At 42.0% G+C, this 27,659-nt stretch overlaps 1 protein-coding gene across 23 annotated transcripts in view; it reads right to left on the bottom strand.

The window, feature by feature from the left end:
- The window catches only part of MAGI1 (membrane associated guanylate kinase, WW and PDZ domain containing 1), a 651,771-nt gene that overhangs the window by 42,251 nt on the left and 581,861 nt on the right, over positions 1–27,659 (bottom strand). For all 23 annotated transcript variants that reach the window (XM_069561854.1, XM_069561855.1, XM_069561858.1 and 20 more), the window contains one exon: positions 4,263–4,294. In XM_069561854.1, coding sequence (XP_069417955.1) covers positions 4,263–4,294 — 32 coding nt within the window. The remainder of the gene's footprint in view (positions 1–4,262; positions 4,295–27,659) is intronic.

Raw genomic sequence — 27,659 nt, 5'->3', positions numbered from 1 at the left:
TACAAGCCAAAGCAGAGGACGGTCCTTTTTATCTCTTTCTTTTATCATTTATGGGTCTAAGGCAAATGATTTTTTCCAATAAAGCAAGAGAGAGGAAGGAGTGAATGGAGAAGAAAAGGGAAGTATCGATTAATATGAAAATGAATTACGTATGTTTTGATGGAGTCTAATACAACCGCAAAGTCTATTTTGTGGGGCTCCAAAGGGCTGAGGGTATGAGCTGCTGTGAGCAACGAGAGGCAAGAAGACTCACGTAAGCAACTCTAGGCCTTCTACCGTCTACTTTTCCCACTGCTTTTCCTTGTAGCTTGGACTTAGGTGGGTTGTACCACTGTCCTGGTTCTGGGTCAAGTGGCATTCGGGGCACTAAGGGAATGGAGAATTTGAGAAAGAGGCAGCATTCAGGAGGAGGCAGGCTGGGTTACTTAACTGTGTGCATTGCCTAACATCTCTCTCTCGTATTTTTTAATGACTAGATGTCAGCTATGTCCTTAGCAGTCCTTCCAGGAGTAAGGGACAGAGGACAATGGAACGGAAACCTGTGACTGTTGCTACTTTCATCCTGTTGTGTTTGCTGAAGATACTTCTTTGCCCATCATTTGGTGTCCTTTAGGAAAACTTTGTGTGAGAACTTTTTATCAAAACTAGGAAAATACTATTTAGTGAACACATTATGCTTTTTTAAATTTGAAAATAAAAGATAAGTAAATAATGTGGTTACCTACATTGCGTAGGCTGCTGGGGAACTCAGAAGAATTTCATAGCCCCATCACAGCATCTAACTCAATTTTTTAAATGGCTGTTTATGGCTTTGGATGACTACTTCACTAAGGTTATTATCATTAAGCGCTCAATGAGTTTCATTATGTGTGTACTTGTTCAATGTTATATTTCTGCTTTGCTACCTTTTAAAAGTACATGCTCATCAGACTTTAGGCCTCATGAGGACGGTGAGTATAGATTTGTCTTTTTATCTCTCCCCAGCTGTATGAAGGCTTGAATGTTTTCTGTTTTAGTTCCTGGGTCTGGGTCTGGGTCTGGCTCATAGGAGATACCCAATAAATATCTGTTGATGGAACAAATGTATAAAAATTTTTAGTGATCTGTGACAGGGCATCCTTTTTTTGAAAGGAGTATTTGTAGGCTCCAAGAAGGCACCATCTTATTTATTACGTCATTTCCAGTGGCTCACACCAAACCCTACACTTAGCTGTTTTTCAACACCAGCTTGCTGAATGGATGGATGAAAGGATGAAGAGATACGAGAGAAATGTATGGATAGATGGACAGATGAAAGAAGAGAGAAAAGAAAGCAGCAGCTGGGAAATGAACGATAGAGCAAACCTAGGTGGACACTGACTTCAGATTCAGAGTTTAATGTGATACTGAGAGTTTTCAGTTCTCACACACAAAATCCTTGTGTGCGATTTTGACAAAGAGTCTCTGTTAAACAAGTTTCCAGTCAAGATGGGGATTAAATTGGGCCACCAAATGTTTCCCAGTGAGGGCTAAAACTTGACAGCAAATATGTCTTATTTTTGTCTCTGCCATTTGGCAGAAAAATCCCTGATGCTATGGATGTCCAGGTATTAAATTAGAAAGATGTTATTAAGACATCACCATTGTCCCCCATGAGTATATAAACCATAAACTTAACATTTACACTAAACCTAGTAGGTGAAATTGCTGATTGAGAGTAAGTTACAGAGACTATCCAGGAGGGGAAATGAGATTAAAAAAGAGAAGTCCTTCTGTTCTAAAAAAAAAAAAAAAAAAAAAACCCAACTACTCAATTATTGAAATTTTAGGGAAAAAAAAAAAGGTATGAGGGCAAAGGAAGCTGTCAGTCACATGAGCAAGTCAACATCAGGGGCCTCTACGAATAAAGAACAGACACCACCCTCAGTTCAGACAATGTTATCTCAGAACTGATAGTAACTCTCAGCGTATCATAACCCAGGCACAGACAGTGCACATTTCCTTCTGCAGCCTAACTGACTCTGTCCGTCACTATGGGAATGGCGTTCTGGAACCAGGACATTCAACTTCCCCATGGATTCCCTCCCATTCTACCCAAAAAAACTCATTGTCATCTGTCTCTCTGGCAGGACTTCATCAAAATTCATACTGGGAAAGGGGAACAGCTTTCAACCCACCTGTACAGAACTCCCACTGATCACAGATGTTAGCAAGGCTCTAACTGGCAACAGCAGACCTTGGCTGGCTGATAGCCTTCCCCCCCCGCCAGTTTTGTGCAGCAGCTGCCAAAGGGTGCCAGTAATGCAGTGAAAACCACCATCTCTGTCCTGGCAGAGAAACCAGGAAAGGACAAGCCCCAGGCTGGGGGCTGGCTCTTTTCTAACCCAGCAACACACCAGTCTCTTAGCTTGTGGTAATTAAGAGCCAGCAGACTGTGGGCAAAGCAGTTAAGAGAGCTTTTTTCCCTAGGAATGCAACCTGAGTAATTGGTTTGCTGCTTGCTAACGACACGGTTTCCACGAAAATAAACGGTCATGGGGAATTCTTAACTGACTTGGTGAATGCGGGCCCCCATACCTGTTTGATACCCTTTGAGTTCAGCAGGAAATTCCACAATGTGTTGGGGGAGAAAAGGTGCAAATGAATCTACAAAGATCCTTTTGCACAGCAAGTTTAAATGGAATGCAAAACAACACAGAACACCTTGCTACTGATGTCATCCTGCCTGTGCCAAACTGCTCTCTCCCCCAGTATGCTCCATGTCAAGACTCCATTTCATGTGGAGTGCATAAAGTAAGTCCATGCATCACGTAGCATGCCAGGGGGCAGGGGAGAAAAAGGGATGACTCCTGATAACTCAAGCTCATGTGACACCTCTCTCAGTTGTGCTTCTATTTTTTTCTGAAGGCTGAAAAGGTTTCTGACTATGACCCAGGGATGGGGAGACACATAAGTATGCACATACACACACGCGTGCGTGCACACACACACACACACACACACACACGCTTTGGAATCTCCATAGTTCCAACACGGACACCTACCAGCCCTTCTCAGCCTGGACACTAACACAAAATGACAAGGAAGGCAGCCCCAAAGTCACATGTTCCCATCACCCTGGCATCATGCCACTGGAATCACATCCATTATTGCAGGTTTTTCTCTTTGGAGAACTTAGGAGTAGGGCTTATGAATGCAGGAAGCCCCCTCTCTCATCTCCTGAATAAACTTCTGCCTCTTGCTGCCAGTCTTGGAGACAGGTGGAAAAATTCAGCTGCAGCACATTAGCTGCAAAGTTTTTAAGGGTTCTCCGCTCCCGGATGGCAGAAGGTTGTCAATTTTCCCTCCCCCGCCCCCTAATATTCTAAGCCACAAGGAAGCACACCTCTCTCTCTGTATCTTACTGTTAAAGATTTGGGAAAAGTTCTTTCACCTGGATCAATTGCACAGGCACCGGAGTTCCAGATTTTGAGTTTTTAAGTAGCATTTTAATTTGTTGTCAGTGCCCTGGGAGCAGAAGCTCACCACCACCAAGCAAACACTAGAGCCTCTAAGCTATTAGCTAACATGTCAACTAGGTAATGCATCTTCAGGGAAACCAGATTAGAAAGGACAGCATAACATTGATTTTTTTTTTTTAAAGAATCCTATACCTGCAGCATAATGCCGCTAAAGCCGGAAAAACAACAAAGGACATTTCCACAGAAGGCAAAATGTCTTATTCTCAGTGCTGGGGCATTTTCCATGTGAGCATGGGCATATACACAGGACAGAGTTATTCCTCCGTAAACCTACAGGCTTTACAATTTTTAAATAATTTATCATCCAGTGCATAAGAAAGCTTAGGGAGGGAATCCACCCATGTGAATGGCTGGGAACACCAGTTGAGAGCAAGGCTATTCAGGAAGCAGGTGGAGGGTTTTTTTTTTCCCTCCTCCCAAAAGACACAATAGCATTTGTATCAAGTTAAAACATCTAAGAGACTCATGCATCGGAATGAGAGTTGTGAAGCATGTATACAGAGAAGATTACAAACGTGCATTCTTTATCCAGGCTCCTGCAGCCTGCCTACAAATCACTGGACAGTTAAAAGACAAACCCAGATAATACCTTCTATACCAAACGGAGCTCCAGAACTTAATAAAATGAGCCTTGGTTCTTGTCTCCTCCACCCACTCTAAAACACATTTAGTGAAGTCCAGCCAGATAGCGTCTCCTCCCACCACCAGCCTCCCACCCTCCACCCCCAAAAAACCAGTACCAAGTAACTGACAAGTCCTTACCGACTTTGGGCTCTTCTTGGGAACTGGCAGTCCTGGAAAAAATGCAACAAGGAGGGAAGGGGTTGGGGGGGGGGGGAGGAGAAATCATTAGCATATAAATGTTACCTTTTCCTTAAAGAACAATCCCCAGGTGTTTCATGGCAACCTAGCCATCTGCAGAGTTATGTCAGATTTCTCCCCAGCATCGGAGTTACCAGGCTGTTCATATCGAATCAAAGCAGAGGGAGGAGGAGAGCGAGAGGCAGGAGATCTATCTGCATTAGCTATGCTGACTTGTACTGCAGCAGCCTGGAGGCTGGGAAAAGAAATTCACAGACCTCAGCGGCCTGGGAAATTGAACACTTGGACAGAATCTCAAATGCTCTTCTGGATTAAGAGAGACTTAACTTACAATTAAGTCCAAGATATTTCCTTTCCACACGATCCACTTGTCAGTTGATGAGGACCAATCAGGACAGAGGAAGGGGGTGTATATTTAGTTTCAGAGGAGTCCATGGTTAAAATTAAAAAAGAAATTTTTTTCTTAGTCTTTTTTTTCCCCCCTGCCTTTTAGGAGAGGAAATGCCTTCTTTATTTGGATGAGCTGAATACCAAAACAAAGACAGATCGTCTTTTGCCAGCACACACAGATCACAAACCTAAGCCAGTCTAGGAACCCCTCTGGCTCATGGCACACCTCTCCACACGTCACTCGTGCAAGTAAACTCCTATTCAGTTTCCTAGGACCAGCCCCTTGAAAGCAGATTGTTAGGAAGTAAAAAGAGAATTTCATGGTGCTGAGAGAAAGAGATAATAATGTAGAAAGAGAAAGGCAGAGGAGAAAAGGTGCTCATGGATCCTAGCAGGCTCTTCTAAAACCCCCCTGTCTTTACTGGGAGAGGGAGAGCTGAAAGGGACCATTGCTCTCACTTCTGGGAAACTCAGCAGCCATTAGGGGCAGACTTATGGGAAACCTGTCACCAAGAGGAGTGTGGCCAAGGAGGGCTGGAAAGGAAAAGCACAGCGTTTATCAGTGTTTAAAAAGTAATCATTTCTGCAAGCTGTCCTTTAATTTTTGGTTTGAGCCAAGGTTAGATTGCAAAACGCAGATTCCATCTGTGTTAGGCACAATACAGGTCCTGATGTATTGGGATCTGATGACTTTGCACCGGAAATGTCAACCTTTTTTAGAACACAATTCCTAGGTAGTGATGATTTCACCTCTACTTGGAAGTGACCTGTCAAACCACGAGGCGTGCTAAGTTCAATGCAAGTAGCAGGAGGCGGGGGAAGTGGGTGAGTAGGAAGAAGCTGTCCAGAGGAGCGCTGCTAATGGGGCCCTGCAAGAGGGCGTGGCAGGGGCTGCTCGTCCCCACAGGCAGTGGGGACACTCTTCTGGGATGGACTGTCATCTCACTGAAAGGAGGTCACCACGGTCTGGCACAGTGGCTCTGGGACTTCGGAGCGCATATGGAGGACCTGGCAACTTCTTATCAAAGTGGAATCCCAGGACCCACCGTCAGGGGCCCAGGAATCTGCAGAATGCAAACACATCCCAGGAGATTCTGACGCGGAAGGTCTGAGGACTCTTTTAAGGAAGCTATGCCACTGCAGGACAAGGATCATCACTCGCTCAGTTCTGGCAAATTTGCACAGACTACCTTCAGTCAGCTGCTTTACCGTCCTTCACTCCTCAGTTCAGGAAACGGAGAGACTACAGACTCTCTGTGCCCATCTGGGGTAATTTAATAGACAAAATGTTTAAAAGCCTCAAACCCGGCACAGAGCAGGTGGGACCTCAAATGTCAACCCTGTTACCTTTCTCTGCTAATTTACACCATTCAGGAGGAAAAATAAATGGTTATGGTTATCTTACTCTAATTAGGAAAAATCATTTGCCTAGCATGTTAAAATGCAGTATGTATAAAAACATATATTTATGTATAGTTATAGAATATATATTTATTATTTATAACAATTTATATATATTTAAAATGCAATATATATATTGGATTTTAACATGCTAGGGGAAATATTTTGCCTATGGATGAGAATAACTGTCTTGAGCAATTTAGATGTGTCATTTTTTTTCCTAAAAATAATCATTAGGTGCTTTGATTTGTTCATTAATGAGATTCCCCTTAAGGAATTTTATCAAGTGATATTAGTTTTGGGTCACTGTGTACACATTAAAATGGTCTAATATTACATCTTTAAATATAGATTTTTCTCTAATTCAGACTGATCTTCTTAGTGCATTGGAATAAACAATACTTCACTGGAGTGAGCTTTTGCTAGACTTGTCAATGCCTAGGATTCTAACAACCCTCTACAAAACTTTGTAAAGAATCTCCAACTAGTTACGAGGAGTCAGGGAAAACGACTTCAATTTACACTCTGCTTATCAGTTCTAAAACTCTGACCATCTCGAATCCTCAATCTCTTACGATTTTCATATATAAAATAAAGGGTACTTTGGATCCTCTATCATAGTGAACTATTCGCACCCACATTCAAAGTTTTGCAGGTACATGCTGCTCGCTGCAGCGTGATTAGTACAGAAAGAATCAAAACAACTGGAAGTTCAAGATAAACTCAGGGACGGCCAACCTATGAAGCAGAGGTTAAATGCTACAAGCTATTTCTACTAGTGACAGCATGAACGGTCTCCAAACTATAATGCTGAATGAGAACAGCATGAAGCTGAAGGGAAGGCACAAGACATGGGTATCACACAGATTCAGACACATCCATGCTCTTGACTGTCACGCACAAATACTGCCAAGTGAAGTATTTCCAGTGGGGAAATAAGCGGCAGGGAGTGGATGGACTATTTTAAGCAGGCTTCAGCCTTAATCTAGAATTCTTTCCGCAAGAACATACTCACATCTTGTTGAGGCAATAAACTAAACATTAATTAATTAATGGCCCTTCCATTAACTGTACAAAATCAACCAGTCTAAAGCATATTGTGGTAACCAGTTAGTCTGTTTGCTCTGAAGAAGCAGTCCATGGACCCTTCTAAAAAAATCCCAGGCTCAAGTGACCCAACAAGTTGTTTTACAAATAAAGTTCTTTAATTTAAAGAGGGATTTGCTCTTCTGTGCTGGCTAGTTGCCAAAACTCTTCTTTTTAAAAAAGCCACACCACTGACAGGAGCCAAATGTGCCCACAAAACAGTATTTAAAAAGTCAAAAATCAAGAGACTCCATTTGACTGCTAAAAAAGGAAGAAATCAAAGATTTGTTTTAGGTCCACATCATCATTAAACCTTAAAATCTAATGAATATGAATGTTGGAACCAAGCTCCTGATGACAATTTATAATTTATTTCAACCAAAGCTATTCAGATGGGCTGAAAATAGCTGTGAAGACCTAATGGAAAGCACTAAAAGAGATCCCTTTTCGGCAGACTTTTCCAAGACTGAGAAATCCTGCTAAGTGGCTCTGGTTTCACTGGAGGTGACTGCAGGCCATCCTACCTTGGATGCGCCACGGAAAGCAGAACCACCCCATACCAACAGCATGTCAGTGGTTTTCCTTAGGACAAAGGTAAACTTTGTGTTCCCAGGGGAAGCAGGAAGCCCGTCTTGTAGAAATCATGTCACATGCTACACAGGAGGCATATGGGCAGAAAGAGCACCTGTCTTAAGGGGCTCATCTGCTCCCTTCAGGGAAAGGAAGCGGGATTGTGAGAAGAGGCAGAAGAAAGAATCCACGGACAGCACCATCTGCTCTTAGAGCCTGGAGCTTCAAAGGGATCCCAGAAAATTGCACGGGGAAGTGAACCTTCAAAGTGTTAAGTCTGGGTGTGGTCTATACAAGTGAGAAAACCTGGGGGCCTGAATTTCTAAAGTTTCCAATGAACAAGGTGTCCCTCTGGAGAAAACAAATGGCAAATGACCGGCTAGTGACTGATATACGATCAATTAACAGGAGGAGGAGGAGGAGGAATCTCTTTCCTTTAGCTATCAAGGCCATAAACTACGCTACTGAACATGTTCTCATATGTATTATTCTTGGTGAAATTTTAAAATGGTTGTACATGAATGTTTATATGAAAAAAGTAAAAATATAACAGAATGCAAAGCATTTGGGAAGAAAGCACAGAAATTTATACACTAAAACTGTGTGTTCTTGGGCCAATGATATCATGGATGGCTTTATTACCTATTTTAGAATGTTCCACAACAAGAAAAGCTTTGTTTACTTATGAACATATACATACCCACAGACACCACAATAAGGTCTATACTGCCTCTTTAAGTAAGATAAACGCAGCAAATTTCAGAACATTTTATTGCATTTTTAAATCTCTAGAGCCACTACTGACTTCTACTGACTTCTTCTCCAAGAGCTGCTTACTTTTTCCCAAAATGAATATATACACATTGAGTTTCTTTAAACATCCTGTTGAGATTAAGACTTGTGTCTGTCCTACCGACTAGATGGAAATAGGTAAGACACTGGATAGCTCAGCTGGGTATCAGGCAAGCCAAACCGAAGTCAATCTCTTTCCCATTTTGTCACCAAGATAAACAAAACCTGAGATGCTGGGAAAGAGATTGGACTTCCCTGGACCTAATTTCCTCTAGGTTGAAAGGAAGTGAGACTGTCTACCAACCATACTCTCTGAAAGAACCAAGAAAAATTGCACAAACGGTCTGGAAGAGGGGAATGCTAAAGTCACTGTCAAAAGCAAAGTGGATCTTCAAATAAGAAAAATGTACTGTGTCATCAATTTCCTTTTTTTTCATTGTGATAGTCATTCCCCTTTTCACTTAGTCTCTAGATTTGAGAATTTTAATGGAAACATTTGGTTCCTGCCTCAGTATTCTAACATATACTATATCACTAATTTACATCATCAAACACAAGGGATTCCTTAGCAGTGTGCAGAGCAAAATGATGCATTTACAACTGTACTGCTGAATATGGTAATGCCATGTGTAAGGAGCAAGGAACTTATATATATTCAGAAAGAGAGAGGTAGCTCCCAGAAAAGCCACAGAAACAAAACTAAGAACTTGGTCAGAGGCTAGTCTTAGGTAGACTTCAAAGAGAATAAGACTACTTTTGAACACAGTTTCATTTCAGACCCTACAAGTTTTCTTTCTTATTCTAAAACTTATCAATGCATAATGCTAAATGCAGGATTCACAGATTACAACTGACTTTAACTCAGTAAACTTATCATTAGGATTTGTATTAAGGGAACAGGAACAGAGTCTCACACAGATATACACGGGAAAGATGTTCCACACAGTGTTATTTAAAGAAGGCAGAAATGGAAACAATTTGAACTTCCAAGAACTGAAGAATGAGCAAGCATATTGTTGTATCAACAAGATGGAAAATTATGAATTTATTAAAAATGAGTGGATTGTAAAAGTGAAGACTATTGAGCAACGTGAGAAAACGGTAACGACACAAGACATGAAAAGCAGATTAAAACCTGCCAGACAATATAAATTCCTTTTTAAAAAATGTTATATCACACACATACATCATACACCCAAAGACTACAGAAAGATGTATTAAAATATCTGTCCAGACTGCTAGGATGAATAGGTGATTCATCTTCTTATTTTTGGTATTTTCTAAGAATTTACATACACTACAACTAGAATCGCAAACAGTTAATTTTTATTGAACATTGTAGCCACACTGAATGCACCTGGACAGTGGGATATACCTACTGGCTTTAGTGCACTGCTAGATTAAAAAATAACTGGAGTTTGTTCTAGCTCTCTCTTGATTCAATGATGCCATTTCTACTCAAGTGTCTGTACTGCTAAATTATGGGCCATGGCCTCGATTGAAAATGGGATACAAAGCTGTTAGAGCCTTTCTGAAGCAAAGCTGCAGAGAAGCATACAGTTTTGCATACAAATTCGAGGAGCCTCTGAAACCTTGATCAGGGAGCCTGAGAAGCCCCTTCTGTTGGGGTATATGATCTGCAGGTTAAATCATCTTGTTCAAGCACATGAGTATGGTGTTAGAAGCAATTCCTAGAATGAAGTTCATTTCGGCTGAGTCTGTGTCTCTAAGAACAGGGTATGCAAAATACTTCATCTGCAAATAGAGGGGACAATGAGAAGAATCGAGCAGAAAGGGGAAGGTTTTGCTGCTTTCCTCTCCTTCTTTCTTGGGAAGATCTAAAAAAAAAATTTGAGGAGCGATACTAAGAACACACCAGAACACTAATATTTATGGGCAAAAATGCTGCTGCATGAAAAAATTATGAAACTACTAGGTAATGCTTTTACTGGAGGATAGAGTAGTATGCCGATGGATCCAAATATCAAGAGATCATTAAGATACAGATGGGAAGAGGTACAAAACAAATAAAGTGAAAAAATTTGTGATGTTCCTGGTAATGCAGAATTGATGATTATTAGATTGCAAACCAACAGCTCTGAACAATTAACATTAATGGCCAGTAACCTTTCTGGAAAAAAGCCATCTGCACCATTCTCTACCAATCAGTATTTCGTTTGTTTTGTTCAATACAAAATATATAAACCACAAAACAAATTTAATTTGCCCTCACCTCACCAGTGAAATGCTAATAAGGACAGTCCAGAAAACTGAAAAAGGTACGTACAGTTTGCCCTAACTTTTTTTCGCTAAAGATAGGAAGGAAATTAGGGAAAATGCACTCACTCATTTAAGCAAACTGGGCTAAGGGCCTGCTATGTGCCAAGAGCTGGCATGAGATAGTGCATTTAACTGAACCTGTTTTCGCAGTGTTCACATTCTGTGGGGAAATAGAAAAAAAAAATCCACAAATAATTTCAGAATGATACTTTTGGTGAAGAAAATGAAGCAGGATAGGACTTCCCTTGTGGTCAGTGAATAAGAATCTTCCTGCCAATACAGGGAACACAGTTTGATCCCTGGTCTGGGAAGATTCCACATGCCTCGGGGTAGCTAAGCCCATATGCCGCAACTACTGAGCCTGCACTCTAGAGCCCACGGTCCACAACGAGAAACTATCGTGGTGGGAACCCTGAACACTGCAATAGAGTGGCCCCCACTTGCCAGAACTAAAGAAAGCGGGTGTGCAGCAGTGAAGACCCAGTGCAGCCAATAAACACATAAATCACTTAACTTTTTTTTTTTTTAAAGGAAATTAAGCAGAATAAAAAGGAGTTCATGGTCTGAGCCACAGTCAGCTCCCGGTCTTGTTTTTGCTGACTGTATAGAGCTTTTCCATCTTAGGCTGCAAAGAATGTAAGCAGTCTGATTTTGGTGTTGCCCATCTGGTGATGTCCAAGTGTAGAGTCTTCTCTTGTGTTGTTGGAAGAGGGTGTTTGCCATGACCAGTGCGTTCTCTTGGCAAAACTCTATTAGACTTTGTCCTGCTTCACTTCGTACCCCAAGGCCAAATTTGCCTGTTACTCCAGGTGTTTCTTGACTTCCTACTTTTGCATTCCAGTCCCCTATAATGAAAAGGACATCTTTTTTGGGTGTTTGTTCTGAAAGGTCTTGTATGTCTTCATAGAACCGTTCAACTTCAGCTTCTTCAGCGTTACTGGTTGGGGCATAGGCTTGGATCACCGTGATATTGAATGGTTTGCCTTGGAAACGAACAGAGATCATTCTGTTGTTTTTGAGATTTCAAATCCTGAAAGATGATGCTGTGAAAGTGTTGCACTCAATATGCCAGCAAATTTGGAAAACTCAGCAGGGGCCACAGGACTGGAAAAGGTCAGTTTTCACTCCAATCCCAAAGAAAGGCAATGCCAAGGAATGCTCAAACTACTGCACAATTGTACTCATCTCACACGCTAGTAAAGTAATGCTCAAAATTCTCCAAGCCAGGCTTCAGCAATATGTGAACCGTGAACTTCCAGATGTTCAAGCTGGTTTTAGAAAAGGCAGAGGAACCAGAGATCAAATTGCCAACATCCGCTGGATCATCGAAAAAGCAAGAGAGTACCAGAAAAACATCTATTTCTACTTTATTGACTATGCCAAAGCCTTTGACTGTGTGGATCACAACAAACTGTGGAAAATTCTGAAAGAGATGGGAATACCAGACCACCTGACCTGCCTCTTGAGAAACCTATATGCAGGTCAGGAAGCAACAGTTTGAACTGGACATGGAACAATAGCCTGGTTCCAAATAGGAAAAGGAGTACGTCAAGGCTGCATATTGTCACCCTGCTTATTTAACTTCTTTGCAGAGTACATCATGAGAAACACTGGGCTAGAAGAAGCACAAGCTGGAATCAAGACTGCTGGGAGAAATATCAATAACCTCAGATATGCAGATGACACCACCCTTATTGCAGAAAGTGAAGAGGAACTAAAAAGCCTCTTGATGACAGTGAAAGAGGAGAGTGAAAAAGTTGGCTTAAAGCTCAACATTCAGAAAACGAAGATCATGGCATCTGGTCCCATCACTTCATGGGAAATAGATGGGGAAACAGTGGAAACAGTGTCAGACTTTATTTTGGGGGGCTCCAAAATCACTGCAGATGGTGATTGCAGCCATGAAATTAAAAGACGCTTACTCCTTGGAAGAAAAGTTATGACCAACCTAGATAGCATATTCAAAAGCAGAGATATTACTTTGCCAACAAAGGTCCGTCTAGTCAAGGCTATCTATGGTTTTTCCAATTGTCGTGTATGGTGTGAGAGTTGGACTGTGAAGAAGGCTGAGCGCCGAAGAATTGATGCTTTTGAACTGTGGTGTTGGGAGATCTGCCCTGGGTGTTCTTTGGAAGGACTGATGCTGAGGCTGAAACTCCAATACTTTGGCCACCTCATGCGAAGAGTTGACTCACTGGAAAAGATCCTGATGCTGGGAGGGATTGGGGGCAGGAGGAGAAGGGGACGACAGAGGATGAGATGGCTGGATGGCATCACCAACTCGATGGACGTTGAGTCTGACTGAACTCCAGGAGTTGGTGATGGATAGGGAGGCCTGGCGTGCTGCGATTCATGGGGTCGCAAAGAGTGGGACACGACTGAGCGACTGAACTGAACTGAACTGAAGCAGGATAATGGAACATGCAGTGCCTGGCATGTATGGCTACTTTATACTCAGTGGCCAAGCATCTCTTTCTTAAAGAGAGTATTTAAGATAAGACCTGTATCATGAGACGAGACTGTCCATGTACCTATTCATCCATGCAAGATTTATTGAGCTCTGCCAAATGCCTACTGAAGCATGAAAGGTAAATGGTCCTGACCTGGACGAGTTTATAGTCTGTCTTAAAAGAGAAAGAGGTGGGACTTCCCTGGAGGTCCCATGGCTAAATCTCTGAGCTCCCAATGCAGGGGACCACAAGGGAAGTCCCACCTCTTTCTCTTTTAAGACAGGGCCTGGGTTCAATCACTGGTCAGGGAACTAGATCCCACATGCCACAACTGAGACTTAGGACAGCCAAAAAAGGAATTTTTTTTTTTAAAAGAGAGAGAAAGATGCAAAACAACAGTTATGATGCAATGTGGTCAGTACTAAGTGCTGTGATAAGAGGGAGCTCCGTTGCTTTTGGGAGTATGAGAGAAAAAAGCAAATCCAAAGTGAAGAAGGGAGCAGAGGGGACAATGACCAGGGAAGCATCTAAACATGAGGTCAAGAGGTTGGAAGCAACACGCAATAACTGATTCCTGATTGAATACTGATGATGACCTTTTTAGAAAAGTTACCTTCCCTTCAAACAAAGTTAGGGTGCCAGCATAAACTCAACACCAAGTTTAAAACTAGAGTACGTTTCCACTGAAGGACCTTATAAACAAAACTGAATCCATAAAGCAAAATGAAAAATGGTCCTAATTTAGATATGTTTGATTTTTGTCTCCTTCTTCTAGCCAAATTCCATCATCAACCCTGCAGCATAATTTTCCAAAGCAAATATGATATCAGCTGCCAAGAACAGAAGCACCAGACTCAATGTCTCTAAAAAGATGAAGACATTCTTTCCTTTGGGGACCTCATAATGGTCATTATGAAATAGTACAGCCATCATAATTTAAAGAGATGCTTAGACTTCTGACGTATGGGCTAAGTGAGCTCCCAATGCTATGTCAGGTGGCATTTTGTTAAGAAGATTAAGAATACAGTTGTACAGCTTTACTGCTACGGAGAAGTCTGCTTCAATTACACAGTACATATAGCCTAATAAATATGTCCTGAAGAGAAATAAATGGCTTGCAAGGCTGGTGATTGCTAATGGTTTACAGAGCCTTTCACCTCAAAGTCATAAGCCTTGAACTGGCACAGGTAAGGAAAGACCCAGAGTCAATAATACTCTGAGCTGCTCCAAAATCTGGGTAAGATGGATGGATTGTCCTCATGCAATTCTTGAAAGATAAATGGTCACTTCAGACAGAGTGTCACTGAAGTAACATGGATAGTCCGACTGTTGACTTTTGAAAATATAAAAAACACCTTGAAGGGTCTCTGACTCAGCTTCCTATTTGTTAAGAAATAAACAAAAAGGGGGTCTTCAAAAGCAAGAGCTAAATGCAAAACTAACAAGAACTGAGAACTTGCCTCTGACATATACTTACTCTTCATAACTGCTGTCCAAGTACTAATAGCATCTCTATGATTACAGATGAGAAAATTGAGACATTGATGGGTAAATAACATGGCCAAGGTCACACAGTTAGGTGAGCAGTGGCCTGAAGACCTGGTCTAATGTCAAGTTAATGCTTTTAAACACTGAACTGTACAGTCTCATTTAAAGGTGCTTCATCTATTTGGATCGTAGCCCATCATGAAGTGATTAGAACGACAATGTTTGTGCATCAAAATGTATTCATAGCAAATTCGGCATATAGCTTCATGGAATATATGAATATCTACCTGTAGGTCAGTGGGTAGAGGTATCTTGGACCCATAATTGTAATGTGAATCTAGAAAGAGAGTTTCCTTTCTACAAACAGCGTGAGAGTCCATGAATGGTCAATCAAATTCTTAAGATGTCTGTGATATTTTACTCCAAGTCACAGTATGGAAATCACTGGCCATCTAAAGCTACACATGCTAAAATGTAATAATCTGGGTCTCTGATTTGAAGGCAATTAAGCCAGTCTTTTAAGCTACATAACTAATAGGTTGGCTGGACACCAAGTCCTGTGATATACTTTTAAAAATTTCTGCTTTTTTCTAGCTTGAAAATGCATTCTGAAACTACTCGATAACAGATTTTTGTTGTTGCTGCTATTGGGAAAACAACAGGGAGAAAAATGGAGAGAGTGAGAAGGAGAGTGGGTTGTGGCATCATCTCTCCAGGTAGGAAAAGAGAAGTAACTAAACAGTCAACTTAAAAAGTCCACTAATTGCTCATGGTGTACTATGGGGACCAATCTTTCTTCTCTAGGAAATATTCCTACCAAGATCAACTTAAAACAATGGAATTAAACCAGTTTTTCAAGTGGTTCTAGGAAACCTCTCAATGTGGATTGGAAATGTTTCTAATATGGGTATTTGGGCATAAGATCTTACCTTAGTTTACAAATGCTTCTGTCTCTAAGGAGGACTACCCAGCTGGCTTTCCTACCACCTATATTTCAAATCTGAAATACTTGTTTGAGCACATGCTTACGGGCTGGCCCTGTTGCACCCATTCTCCTTACCAATAGTTCATCAAGGTCTCCAAGGGATAGGAGAGAAAACTTGTCTCCAGGGCAGTGCCTCCAAAGTTAAGTTTGACTTTCAGCTACATAAGGTGTATGGGGGGGATCATGAAACAATAGCCCAAAACAGCTCACTGAAAGAAAAAACTGATAAGATTCCTTTCCTGGGGTGAAAAACAGGATGCTGTGTGGGTCCTTATTTTAAATTAAGGTCACCGGCCCAAAGGGAAACCTATCACAAATAGTACTGTAATTGGTGCTGAGATGTTTCTAGGTTAAAAAAAAAAAATACATGCCAGAATCTTTTTCTTCAGGATTACTGACCTTGGGGATGATGCTTATCCTGGCTGCCTACTTTTAGCAATGTAAGTTGGACACAGGACCAGGTATGCGATCTATGAGGGTACCCCCAGATTTGCAGCCCATCTTGATGGTTATTCATCTTTCTTATCACGTCCATCTCCTAAATGTATTCTGAAACATCCATCCATCTCCACTGCCACCCCCTTCTTTTGGCTGTGTGACTACAAGAGCCAAAACCTGGTCTCCGTTTTATTCTTCATCCACTTTAACGCACTGTCCACAGAGGCCAGAGACATCTTTCTACAGCATAAATCAGATTACATGGACTCCTGACTACACATCGCTGTGGCTTCCCAATACAGTTTCAACAAAACACGAACTCTTTCTGTGTCCCACAAAGCCCTCCTTGCTCTGAGCCTGCTTGCCTCTTTAAATCTCACCACTCTTCCCCTTGACCACGCGCCACAGCCAGAAGTACGCTTTCTCCACTTCTGGCTCATTCCTTTCATTCCTCTGGGCACTTTCACCGGCTGTTCTCTCTGTCTGGAACACAGTTCCTGCAGATCTACATGGGGCATCTTTTTCCCATTACTCAGGGCTCTCCTCAAATGTCACTTCCTCAGAGAAGCCACTCAGGAATCCTGGCCAACAGAAGAAAAGATCCTTCTTGTCCCACTATATTCACATAGCTCAGTTTGTTTTCATAGACCCTGTGACTTACGTATTTATTTGTTTACTGTTTATATTGTTTATTGCCATTTACTTGTTTATTGTCTCTGTTTCAGGGACTTTGGATGTTATACTAAAGTTAGCCCCCAGCCCTTGAGGGTATCTGGTCCCAGTTCAGTAAGTATCTTTGGAATGAATGCATGATTGTTGGGATCTCAGAAAGTGAGTCTGTGTCGAGGGCTGCAAGAAGAGCTTATGAGGCAAAGGGGAGGGAGACTTGGCCTTTCTTTTGCTCACCACCATCACTGCTGTCACTGCTTACCAGCTCCTGATGATCGGGCTGCTCCTTGATTTACTGGTGAGCGGCCAGGCTCAGCTTGACTCACCGCTGCCTCCCTCCGCGCGGAGAGCAAGGTTCCGCTGTGCCACCTTGTGTTCTAAACTCCTTATCACAACGAATGGGAATCGCTCAAGTCCCAGGGTAAACTGGAGGCTCACAAAGCAGCCCCAAGCCTGACAGTTGTTGGTCTCAGCAGAGGAGTGTGTTCCCAGGGACTCCTGGAGAATCTAAACACATTCTCAGTTAAGGACACCTTCATACCTTTCCTTAGAGAAGCAACCTCTTATGACAACACTGAGTTAAAAAGCTCCAAATGCTTCACCCTTCCTGACAAAAGGCAAACCCAGGAGGATGAAAACTATTTCACGTTCTTTCCTTCAGTCAAATCCATGAATCTCTTGAGCAGTTTTAACAGCCTTTATTGGGTGCGACAATCACTTTTCTGTCACAGTGTACTTTTGCCAAATAGGAGGGCAATTTTCCCGTCTGCTCTGTAAGGGCATCTATTATTCAGCCATTTCAATTAACTTCATTACCAAACTGCCTAATTGCGACGGAAGCCACCCCTGGCACTGTATCAAACCTGACTCCAATCTCTTAAATTTAGAAAATCATATTAGCTTTTGGAAAGCATGGGTCATGTTAACAAAGCCAGGGAGATCCAACTTATGAGTCCGACAGCACTGCATTATTCAAAGTGTCTGGCACTCAGACCCAAAGAGCCATTTACTAACGGGTCATGTTTTTCCAAAGAGCAAAGGACATATGATGAGCAGCCCCATTCTTCTCCCATGGAGATATTAAATGTCTTCAAAATCCTCTTGCTGAAACAATATCTGCCCTGGTCTAAGTGATTATGTGAATTACAGAGGGAAAAAAGCTGTTACCTTGACTTTGTCAATTTCTAATGATAGCTACTTCATACAGCTATGGGAAGCAGTAGAAGCTCATGCTTTGTTCAACTATTAGATTGCAGGTTTCAGTGAGTCAATACTCATTTTGCGAATTGGATTTGCTTAAAGGCAGAATATGGGAATCGGTTTCACCCACACACACCCCAACACACACAATGTCCCACTCAGGATGAATCTCAATTAGAAAGAACTTTTATAGGTCAAGTACATTTAAGATGCAGGGAAATTCAAGGACTGCAAGTCCTTTTAATGAAATATTTCAGCTGGGAACAAGATGTACAACAGGGCACTTGCCTTCAAGAAGTACATTGCGTTTATGGCAATGAAGAGTAAGTACCATAAATTCATATTGGAAATGACACAGATGATCCCCCAGTAAGCATTTACACTGAAGATGGTACTCAACACATTTCTCATGGTAGAGATCAAATGCCAGAATCCTTTTGCTCCCTCCCCTATCTGATTTTGGCAGTTTTTTTCCTTAGTAAATAAAGCTCTAATCAGGTTTAGAGTCAATGCAGAGGGAGAACTTAATGCAAACGGACCCACTGAAACTGGATTTTTTAAAAAAAGCTATCATTAAGTTTTTGACACTGTTTTATAGACGCAGAATTAGCCATGGATATTTTGGGAGGCCTCATGCATCATGAATGTGTACAGTTCATCCAATTTTTCTCTTGCTTTTGGATTTAACATTCTCTGAGTTACCTTAATAATTTACACATGACAAAAGAATTTCTGAAAGAGTCTAACCAATAAATGTAGTATTTTGGAAGGGCAACACAGGGCAGAGAGAGGAATCCGCCCTGGCCTTGAACTCCTCACTCAGTTTCTCCCTAAATTAAGAGACTGTGGAAGCCCTGGCTGAGACCAAGGAGGTTTCCACTGCTCTTCCTGCGGCTTGGATTCTAGACCCCCCACTCACACATTACTTTCAAGCATCCCACCTCCTTTCCTCTGCTCTAACATCCTGACAGCCTCCTTTCCTACAGCAGTGCTTCCTGCATTTCAGATTTTAGGAACCAGCAATTTTTCACTAAATGGATTTGAGCAACTGACCACAGAGTGCCAATTCCTTATTTTGCAAACTAGAAACATTAAAAAGGGGGTGGAAAGGTAACAACTACTATTCCATAAGTAAAACGATACTTCAAAAAAAAAAAAAAGATAGAGGGATATAATCTCCCAAAGAGAGTCTTTGAGAGATTATAAAACTTCATGAATAACCTACTTCTCTATCCTGCTTTTTCTCATTTCACTGTTTACTGAAAATCACTGTCATCACAGAGTAGAATAAGAAACATCTCCAGTCACATTTTTTTCTTGAGGTGACTCCTTTTTGCCTTCTCTTGTCTCTCCCCCAGAAAACTTCTCCTGAAGTACTGAGCATGGGAGGACCACCTGAGTATTTCATCCATCCCCCTTCTCCTAAGCCCCATCCAATCATACAGTCAATCCTCCATCAGGACAGGGCAGCAGGGTGAGTAAGACGAGTCCTCGTCTCCTTCCATCCTCACTGAAACACTGAGGAAGGTACAGATCCCCTCGTATTTCAGATGACAATACAGAGGCTCAGGGACGTGGCCCATGGCTGGCCCAGGCAGAACTGCTGGCAAGTGGCGGAGAGGAGGACTGAATGGAGGACATGATGTGGCCAATGGGCTACTTCCATCAATGAGCTGATATAGAAGCAATGATTGAGAAGGAACGGGGACTTCTCCCATGAACTCTCTTCCATCCAAATTCAACACACAAAAATCCATAAACTAATTCCATTTACATCTTAAAAAAAAAAAAAAAAGACACCATTTCCAAGAAGCAAAAACAAAGGGTGTCCAAGGAGTCTCATTCCAGGTTGCTACTGCCCTTCAGGGGACACCGGCCATGTCTGAATACACTGTCGGGTATCATTGCTGGGGAGGAGAAGAGTGCTGCTGGCATCCAGAGGGCAGAGGCGGAGGATGCCGTGACACATCCCATGATGCACAGGGCGGCCCCCTAACAAAGAACTGCCCGGTCCATGGTGTCAGTAGGGCCCGGTTAGAGAAACTCTGGGACAAAAAAACAACTGCACCTTCCCGTTTCATCACCAAAGTCAAAGTAACAGGTATTTTGCAGGGGCAAACTACATAAACAAAGACTCCATGAATTCATGGGCAGTGTTACTATTTTTCCAACACAAACATTTCCCGCTTTGGTCATTGGTATCTATGGCAAAAGTAATCACAGAGAACATTTTTCAGTTTAGAAACAATATAAATATCTCAGGAAGCATAGATCTAATTCCAACTGTCTCCAAATGATTAAAATAAACTGATCTGTATCATGCAACTATAAGAAAGATTTTTAAAATATACGGTTTTTTTGATGGGTTCCTCATGCCATGGACCCTGAACATACCAACTGTTAAAATAAATGTCTAATAAAAACAGAAGGTACTTCCCTGATGGGCCAGTGGCTAAGACTCTGTGCTCCCAATGCAGGGGCCCTGGGTCTGATCCCTGGTCAGAGAACTAGATTACACAGGCCACAACTAAGACATGGCATAGTCAAAAAAATAAACAAACAATATTAAAAGACAAAATGAAACAAAACAGGTGGCTGAATAAGGCATGCTGATGCCCAACACCTGAGATGGAAAGGAATTCCCTCTATTACAGGATCTTAAAATTGTTCCACGCTGCAGTTTCCTAGCTATTATGACTGCTATCCTAAGATACAGTGCCAAAGGATCTTTTGAGTAACTCTGCCTCAAATGTTAAAATTACAGAACTAGGATATGAGAAGTTTTCATGGCAAAGGTAATATGCTAAATGGAATCTCTAGAAAAAGAACTGAGCATAAGGAAATGGAGAGGATATGATTAACCACACTGTATTTTAGATGTTTACTTGCATGTCATTCATCTATAATGAGAGATCATCACAGTGCTGAAGGCCCATTGCATAAAAGAAAGGCTGAACAGCATTTGTTGCATGTGGTGAGAAACAAGAAACATCAAGAACATTAGAAACACACACACACTACACAGGAGTATAACATAAACCCAGGTACCAACGTGGCATAAAAAAAGGCAGGTTCCACGCTGCCAGTGGAAACAACACTTGAATGACCCAGTGCTATTTTCAAAGATGTTAAAATTCTACCAACATGATTTCGGAACCAAAAAGGATTATGTTCATAAATGAAGGACATGACTAATCTTTGAGCAGGAATACAAACATGCAAAATACCAGGCAGGATACAAGTTGGGGAATGTTTTAAAATTTGCAGGTGCAATGCAAAGACAGACTCAATAAAAACCATAGCAGACACTTAACTCCAGATGGTGGTAAAGAATGTGTGATTTAATTTAAGGAAAATGAAGGAAGGTGGAAAAACATTACCCTGAGTAAACTCTCTGCCTCAATAACTGTTTTGAAAATGTTCAGAACTGCAAAATGCTTAGAGGAAAGGCTAGGAAGATACCTCTTCCAATAAAGAGAAGCTTAATGAAGTGAGGTCACAAAACTAGTATCAAATAAGGGAGAATAGAAATTAAAAAAACATAATAATGTTTCTCCTATCAGATGCCTCTCACACCACAGCCCCCATTCCAAGGAGGTGATCACTAATTAATTTTCATATAGAACTAAAGTAAAGGAAGAAAATAAACTTCAATGTCAAGAAAAAAAAACTCTGAGGATGTCATCTTTCTTTTGTCACCAAAAAAAAAAAAAAAGTATAAATGAAATCCAAAAGAAAAGAAAAGCAGCCAGTTCCTGAAATTTTGAGATAAGGATGGTAAAAAGAAATTCCTAGGAAACAGGTCCTCCTCACAGTGCCTGCACACGTGCTGTTTTGGGGTCTCAAAGTCCACTGTGTATGAGCAGCGGGCAGGAAATGCACAGGAGTGCAAGGCCAGATGGGATAAAAAAGGAAATGGCAGGCCGTGGCCAACTGGAATTGCTGGCACCAACCAAAGGCATGTAAATTTAAAAATACTTTTTAAAGAGACTACTAAAATAGACATGAGTGGGTCAGGCCAAATACCACGTATGGATGACCCATTCACAGCTCTCAATCCTTCAGGTACTTCAAAGCTCCAGTCTAGTAGTTCTCAGCAAATGGTAATTGCGTCCCATTCCCACCCAGGGGTCATCTGTCAATGTCTGAAGACATTCAGGGAGGGAATGTGGAGGGAGGCACGCTACTGGGCAGAGACCAGGGAAGTTGCTCAACATCCGGCAACGCACAGGATGAACCCTTGCAACAATTATCTGGCCCTGAGTGTGGCGGGGTGAGGAGGAGACTGGAATTGACATATACACACTATTATATACAAAACAGATAGCTAATAAAGACCTACTCTATACCACAGGGAACTCAAAACTCTATAATGATATAACGGACTTTTGGACTCAGAGGGAGAGGGAGAGGGTGGGATGATTTGGGAGAATGGCATTCTAACATGTATACTATCACGTAAGAATTGAATCGCCAGTCTATGTCTGACGCAGGATACAGCACGCTTGGGGCTGGTGCATGGGGATGACCCAGAGAGATGTTATGGGGAGGGAGGTGGGAGGGGGGTTCATGTTTGGGAACGCATGTAAGAATTAAAGATTTTAAAATTTAAAAAAAAAAAAACTAAATAAAATAAAATAAAATAAACACCAGGTCTTAACTTTTACAAAATACCTGTAAACAGAAATAAATTTTACTCTCATTGCAATTGTTAAAAAAAAAAAAACCTCTATAATGGTTTATATGGGAAAAGAATCTGAAAAAGAACAGACGCCTGTACAACCAAGTCACTTCGCTGTACATCTGAAAGTAACACAACATTGTACATCAACTAAACTCCAATTTAAAAAAAAAAAAAATCTGACCCTAAATGTCAACAGTACCGAGGCTGAGACACTCCGCTGTGGCCTCACGTCATTTAGAAGGTGCCACTGGCACACCTTTCCTCCTTGTTGCACACCTTACCCAAATCTGTAGGCACAGATTCAGACTACAGATTACTGCTGGTTACATTCACAGGTGAGTCTGGTCTCTGTATCTGGGTTGTGGGTACCTTGTTTCCTCTCCCCTTATCCTAGGGCTGTGCACATGGAATGCACTCGATTACACAATGGGTCAACTGGAAAAAGGCTTGTCACCAGTTTAGAACAAGGATGTGAAACAGAGAGGAAGAACAGCTATAATATATAAGCTCAACTGATTCTACTAACAGAAAACCTCAAATACACAGAAATTTCTCTAGCTTAACTTCAGGAGAAAAGGGCGTCACCAAATCTGGTTCTGTTTTCTGCAATTTACAAATACTGTTCCAAAGGCCAACCCCTCCTCTCTTACGCTGGGTCCTACTTTCTTCCCTTCTTAAAGCCCTCACTCCTACAGTGACGCCCCTTTTTCCTCTGCATCTCCAGTTTCTCTATCCTCTGGGTTGTTTCTATCGACACACATGTTGCACTGTCTCCCATGTAAAAAACCAAAGCAAATTCTCTCAACTGCACAGCCCTCTCGACCTCTCTCGCCACAGCTCTTTTTTCTGCTCCATTTCACAGGGAGAATTCTTGGACCACTTGATCAAATCCTCATCCCACTCCTGCCTTCTGTGCCCTACTCCAGGCTGCTGCTTATAGACACATCAAGAACTCTGCTCTCAGAGATGACCAACGCCACACGCAATCTTTCCACCCTCATATGCCTCCACTTCCTGATGTGGAAGGAGTACACTTGAGATACTTTCTTCTCTGGGACTCATACCACCACATATCCCGTTTGCACTGGGTGCCCCATGATAAGCTCCGTTACCAGTCCCTCCTCCTCAGCTTGATCCCTGCAAGATGATGTGCCCCAGGCCCCTGTCCTGGCTCTTTCTTTCCTTTCTACTCTGTCCCTAAGCAATTTCATTCATCCTCATGGCTCTATATACTATCTACATGTGTGTCTGACAAATGGTAGTGAACACACTCCACAGTGAGAAATGCACTTGGTAACAGATTCACACACATATACATACATGTGTTCATATGAGTGTATATGTGTATGCACACACGTAAGTCAAAGTTTCATGAACATGTGCTTATCTTTACTGAGGAAGACATATTATTATTGTTTCTATTTTATTTTGCTTTTGAAAAAAAACACTGGTCATAGTCCCAGTACAGAAGTTTCAGGACCTAGTAAGGGGCTATGGCTCATGGTATACAGCAAACTTAATAAGATAATGGCTCATAAATGTTTCTCTCTCCTGCCCTAACTTGCCAGTGATGAACTCCAGGCCCCAGACAACTGCCTGTGTTTCTGCTCCGCTTGGATGTCAGACGGGCATTTCGCAGTTACCATGTCTGAGAAGGCACCCTTGATGCCTGAGTTCAAGGCCCATCCACTCCCACCTCAGTATTCACATCTTAACAAATGGTCCCTCTGTCTATCCACCTGCCCCAGCAAGAAACTTGGGGGTCATTCCTGGCTCCTCTCCTTTCCTTCCTCGGCAGGGCTCAGCTAACTGTAGCCCCAGGACCAAATAATGTTTTCTTGGAACACAAGCAATCCATTTGTGTTCACGTCATCTGGTACAAGGGCAGAGGAGAGTAGTGGTAATGGAGTACGTGGCCCACAAAGTGAAAATGCAGACCATCTGGCCCTTCAGAGACAAGAGTTTGCCAACCCTTATCCTGAGTCAACCTACCCAGTGCTGTCAACTCTCCTGAACACTCCTCAACACCATCCCCACCCCCAACTTCCCTCTGTCTCCCCGGCCATCACAAGAGTTCACACCGCAAACACCCTTCTCCAACCACCACATGGCCCTACTGGGTCTCCCCTTCCACATCAGTTCCTCTAAAATATATCCCTCACAAATATGCCAGAGGGATTGTTTAAAGTGTTAACGAGATCTCATCCTTGTATTTCCTAAAAACCAGACATCACACAGAAAATAAAATCCGAATTCCAGACCCTGGGGGCTGGTCTCTGAAGCTCATCACCACTCTCTCCCCTTGCTCACCTTTCTTCCGCCACACTGTCCCCCATTCCAGTTCCTTTTTGGGGCCCTGGCATTAACTGTCCCTTGTTCCTGGAATGCTGTTTCCTTCCTTGCGGTCACTCAAATCTTGTCACCTAATTGAAGGCAGCCCTCTCGGCCCTGCTCCTCTGTCACCCCCTCACCACTTCATCCAGTCTCCTCAGAGCACTTCTCTCTGGATGCTGTTTTCTTGCTCACCTGAATGTGTCTGCCCCTTTTCTTCCCTTTTCTCCTTCCTGTAGAATAAAAGGGTCATGGAATCTGGAGTAAACTTGTTTTGTTTGTGGATGATCTGTTTCATTCCCAGCACCCAGACAATGCCTGGCCCACAATGTTTAGGAATTTGTTCCCCCCCAAAAGGGAAAACAAAAGAACCTCTTTACGTTTAAATGCAGACCTGTAGGTAGAATGAGTATTCTACAGCCCACATACCAATGCAATAACTCTAACTTGAAATTCCTACTCTCTTCCAGAAAGGGGAGACAATGTCACCACTCCTTAATGAAAATTATAAGTCACGTACACATTTGTAATAAATAATGCACAGAAGCAAATAACTTGGTACGTTAAGTTTACATTTAATCGCTAAGAAGTTATTAGGGAGCACACTAGATTTAATAAGAGGCCTCGACTTTCAAAATTACTAGAAAAACCAAGCATCACAGGTAAGTGAGGTCAATTAGTTTGAGATACCAAACCAGATAAGCACAGCAAGATGACTTCTACATCTTCCTTTTTTAAGCAGAAGGCTGACAAATTGTAAATTGCTGATAGTTCATGCAGCAGGTTATCTACTATTTTATATATAAGAATTTACGGTGAATTTTTTTGTGTGTTAAAGTTTCTTCCCTTTTGGGGATAAAGATACTTTACATAATATAATAATGTAAATTAAACTCCTTAACAGCGGTCCAGTATAACACATGAGATGCTTCCTGGCCAGGTTAAAAGCTGATACGCTATCTCAGGACTAGAACACAGCAGATAGCCCAAGCGCTGATATGTTTCAAGCGTTTCATGTTCTCCGAGGCTCAATTCCTTGTGACCCCCTAACGTCCAGTTAACACATGTAGAGAGCTGAGAGCAGTACCCACACGTGGAAAGAATTTAATAAATAGGACCTATTATCATTATTATCTTTATAAAAGAAGTACATTAACCATGAAGTTGCCCTCAGTTTCATATTTTCCTTCTTTAAAAGGCATTAAAAATAAGAGAAAGGGTAAAATGAAGGATAATCAACATAGCACTTTCTACGAGGATGCAAAGATTCTAAAACTGCACTGTCCAATATGGTAGCCATTGGCCACATATGGCTCTTCAGTTCTTGAAATGAGGTCCACCAGACTACATTTTACATTGTATCTAACTTTAATTAAATAGCCACATGTGGATAGTGATAACTGCAGTGGACCTGGTGAACAGGCTTAATTGGACCATGGTCCACTGCCATGTAATGTATTTCCTTGTCATTTATTTATTTACTTGAAGCAGAGTTGATTTACAATGTTGTGTTAGTTTTAGGTACACAGTGATTCAGTTATACACATGTGTGTGTGTGTGTGTGTGTGTGTGTGTGTGTGTATGAGTATACACGCACACACATATATGTATATTGGCTTCCCAGGTAGCACAGTGGTAAAGAATCCACTTGCCAATGCAGGAGACTCAAGAGACATGGGTTCGACTCCTGGGTAGAGAAGATCACCTAAAGTAGGAAACTTCACCCTGCTCCAGTATTCCTGCCTGGAAAATCCCACAGACAGAGGAGCCTGGCAGGCTACAGTCCATGAGGTCACAAAAGAGTCGGACATGACTCAGCATATGTGTCTGTGTGTGTGTATTATTTTGCAGACTCTTTTCTCTTACAGGTTATTATAAAATATTCCCTATGCTATACCGTGGGTCCTTGTCATTTACCTATTATATACATAGCAGTGTGTATCTATTAATGCCAAACTCCTAATTTATCCCTTCCCCTTTGGTAACCATAAGTTTGTTGTCTACTGTCTGTGGGTCTATTTCTATCTTGTATATACGTTCATCTGTACCATGTTTCCCTTGCCATTTAGAACAGCCCATGATAGAGGGATGGGTTTTGTAGGCCAAGAAGTCTGGGTTGGAAGTCAGGCTATGTCACCTTCATGTTGTGTGATTTCTGAGGTGGTCCATCTCCTGCTGCCCATCTTCCCAGCTCTAATGATGAGTGCTCATCTCAGAAAGTTCTGTCCAAGATGATGAGCACTTATGAAAACAAATGGCCTGGCATTAATTTCTATTTTTCTTTCAATATGGAGAATTTTCTGAAGACCTACAATGTGCCAGGCATGATTTTAGGTGGTGAGGATCCAATCGTGATTGAGACCCAGTCTTTGCTCTCACGGAGGAAAGAGCAGAGCATGATGGCGGTGGACATGTAGCAGTCAGAGCAGAAGCCTGAAGGACAGGAGTGACAGAGCCCTGTGGCTCTCTGCAAGAGGAAATAGACAGAAAAAAGAGCAGCTCTTGGCTGCGACACAGGACTTTGGAGTTTCCTCTGAATGATGGGACGTCATCCTGACACTAGCAGTGACTGG

Source organism: Ovis canadensis, chromosome 19 (genome assembly GCF_042477335.2).
Source record: "Ovis canadensis isolate MfBH-ARS-UI-01 breed Bighorn chromosome 19, ARS-UI_OviCan_v2, whole genome shotgun sequence".
Taxonomy (NCBI): domain Eukaryota; kingdom Metazoa; phylum Chordata; class Mammalia; order Artiodactyla; family Bovidae; genus Ovis; species Ovis canadensis.
The sequence above is the reverse complement of the archived record's forward strand: the minus strand, read 5'-3'. Positions and strand labels throughout refer to the sequence as shown.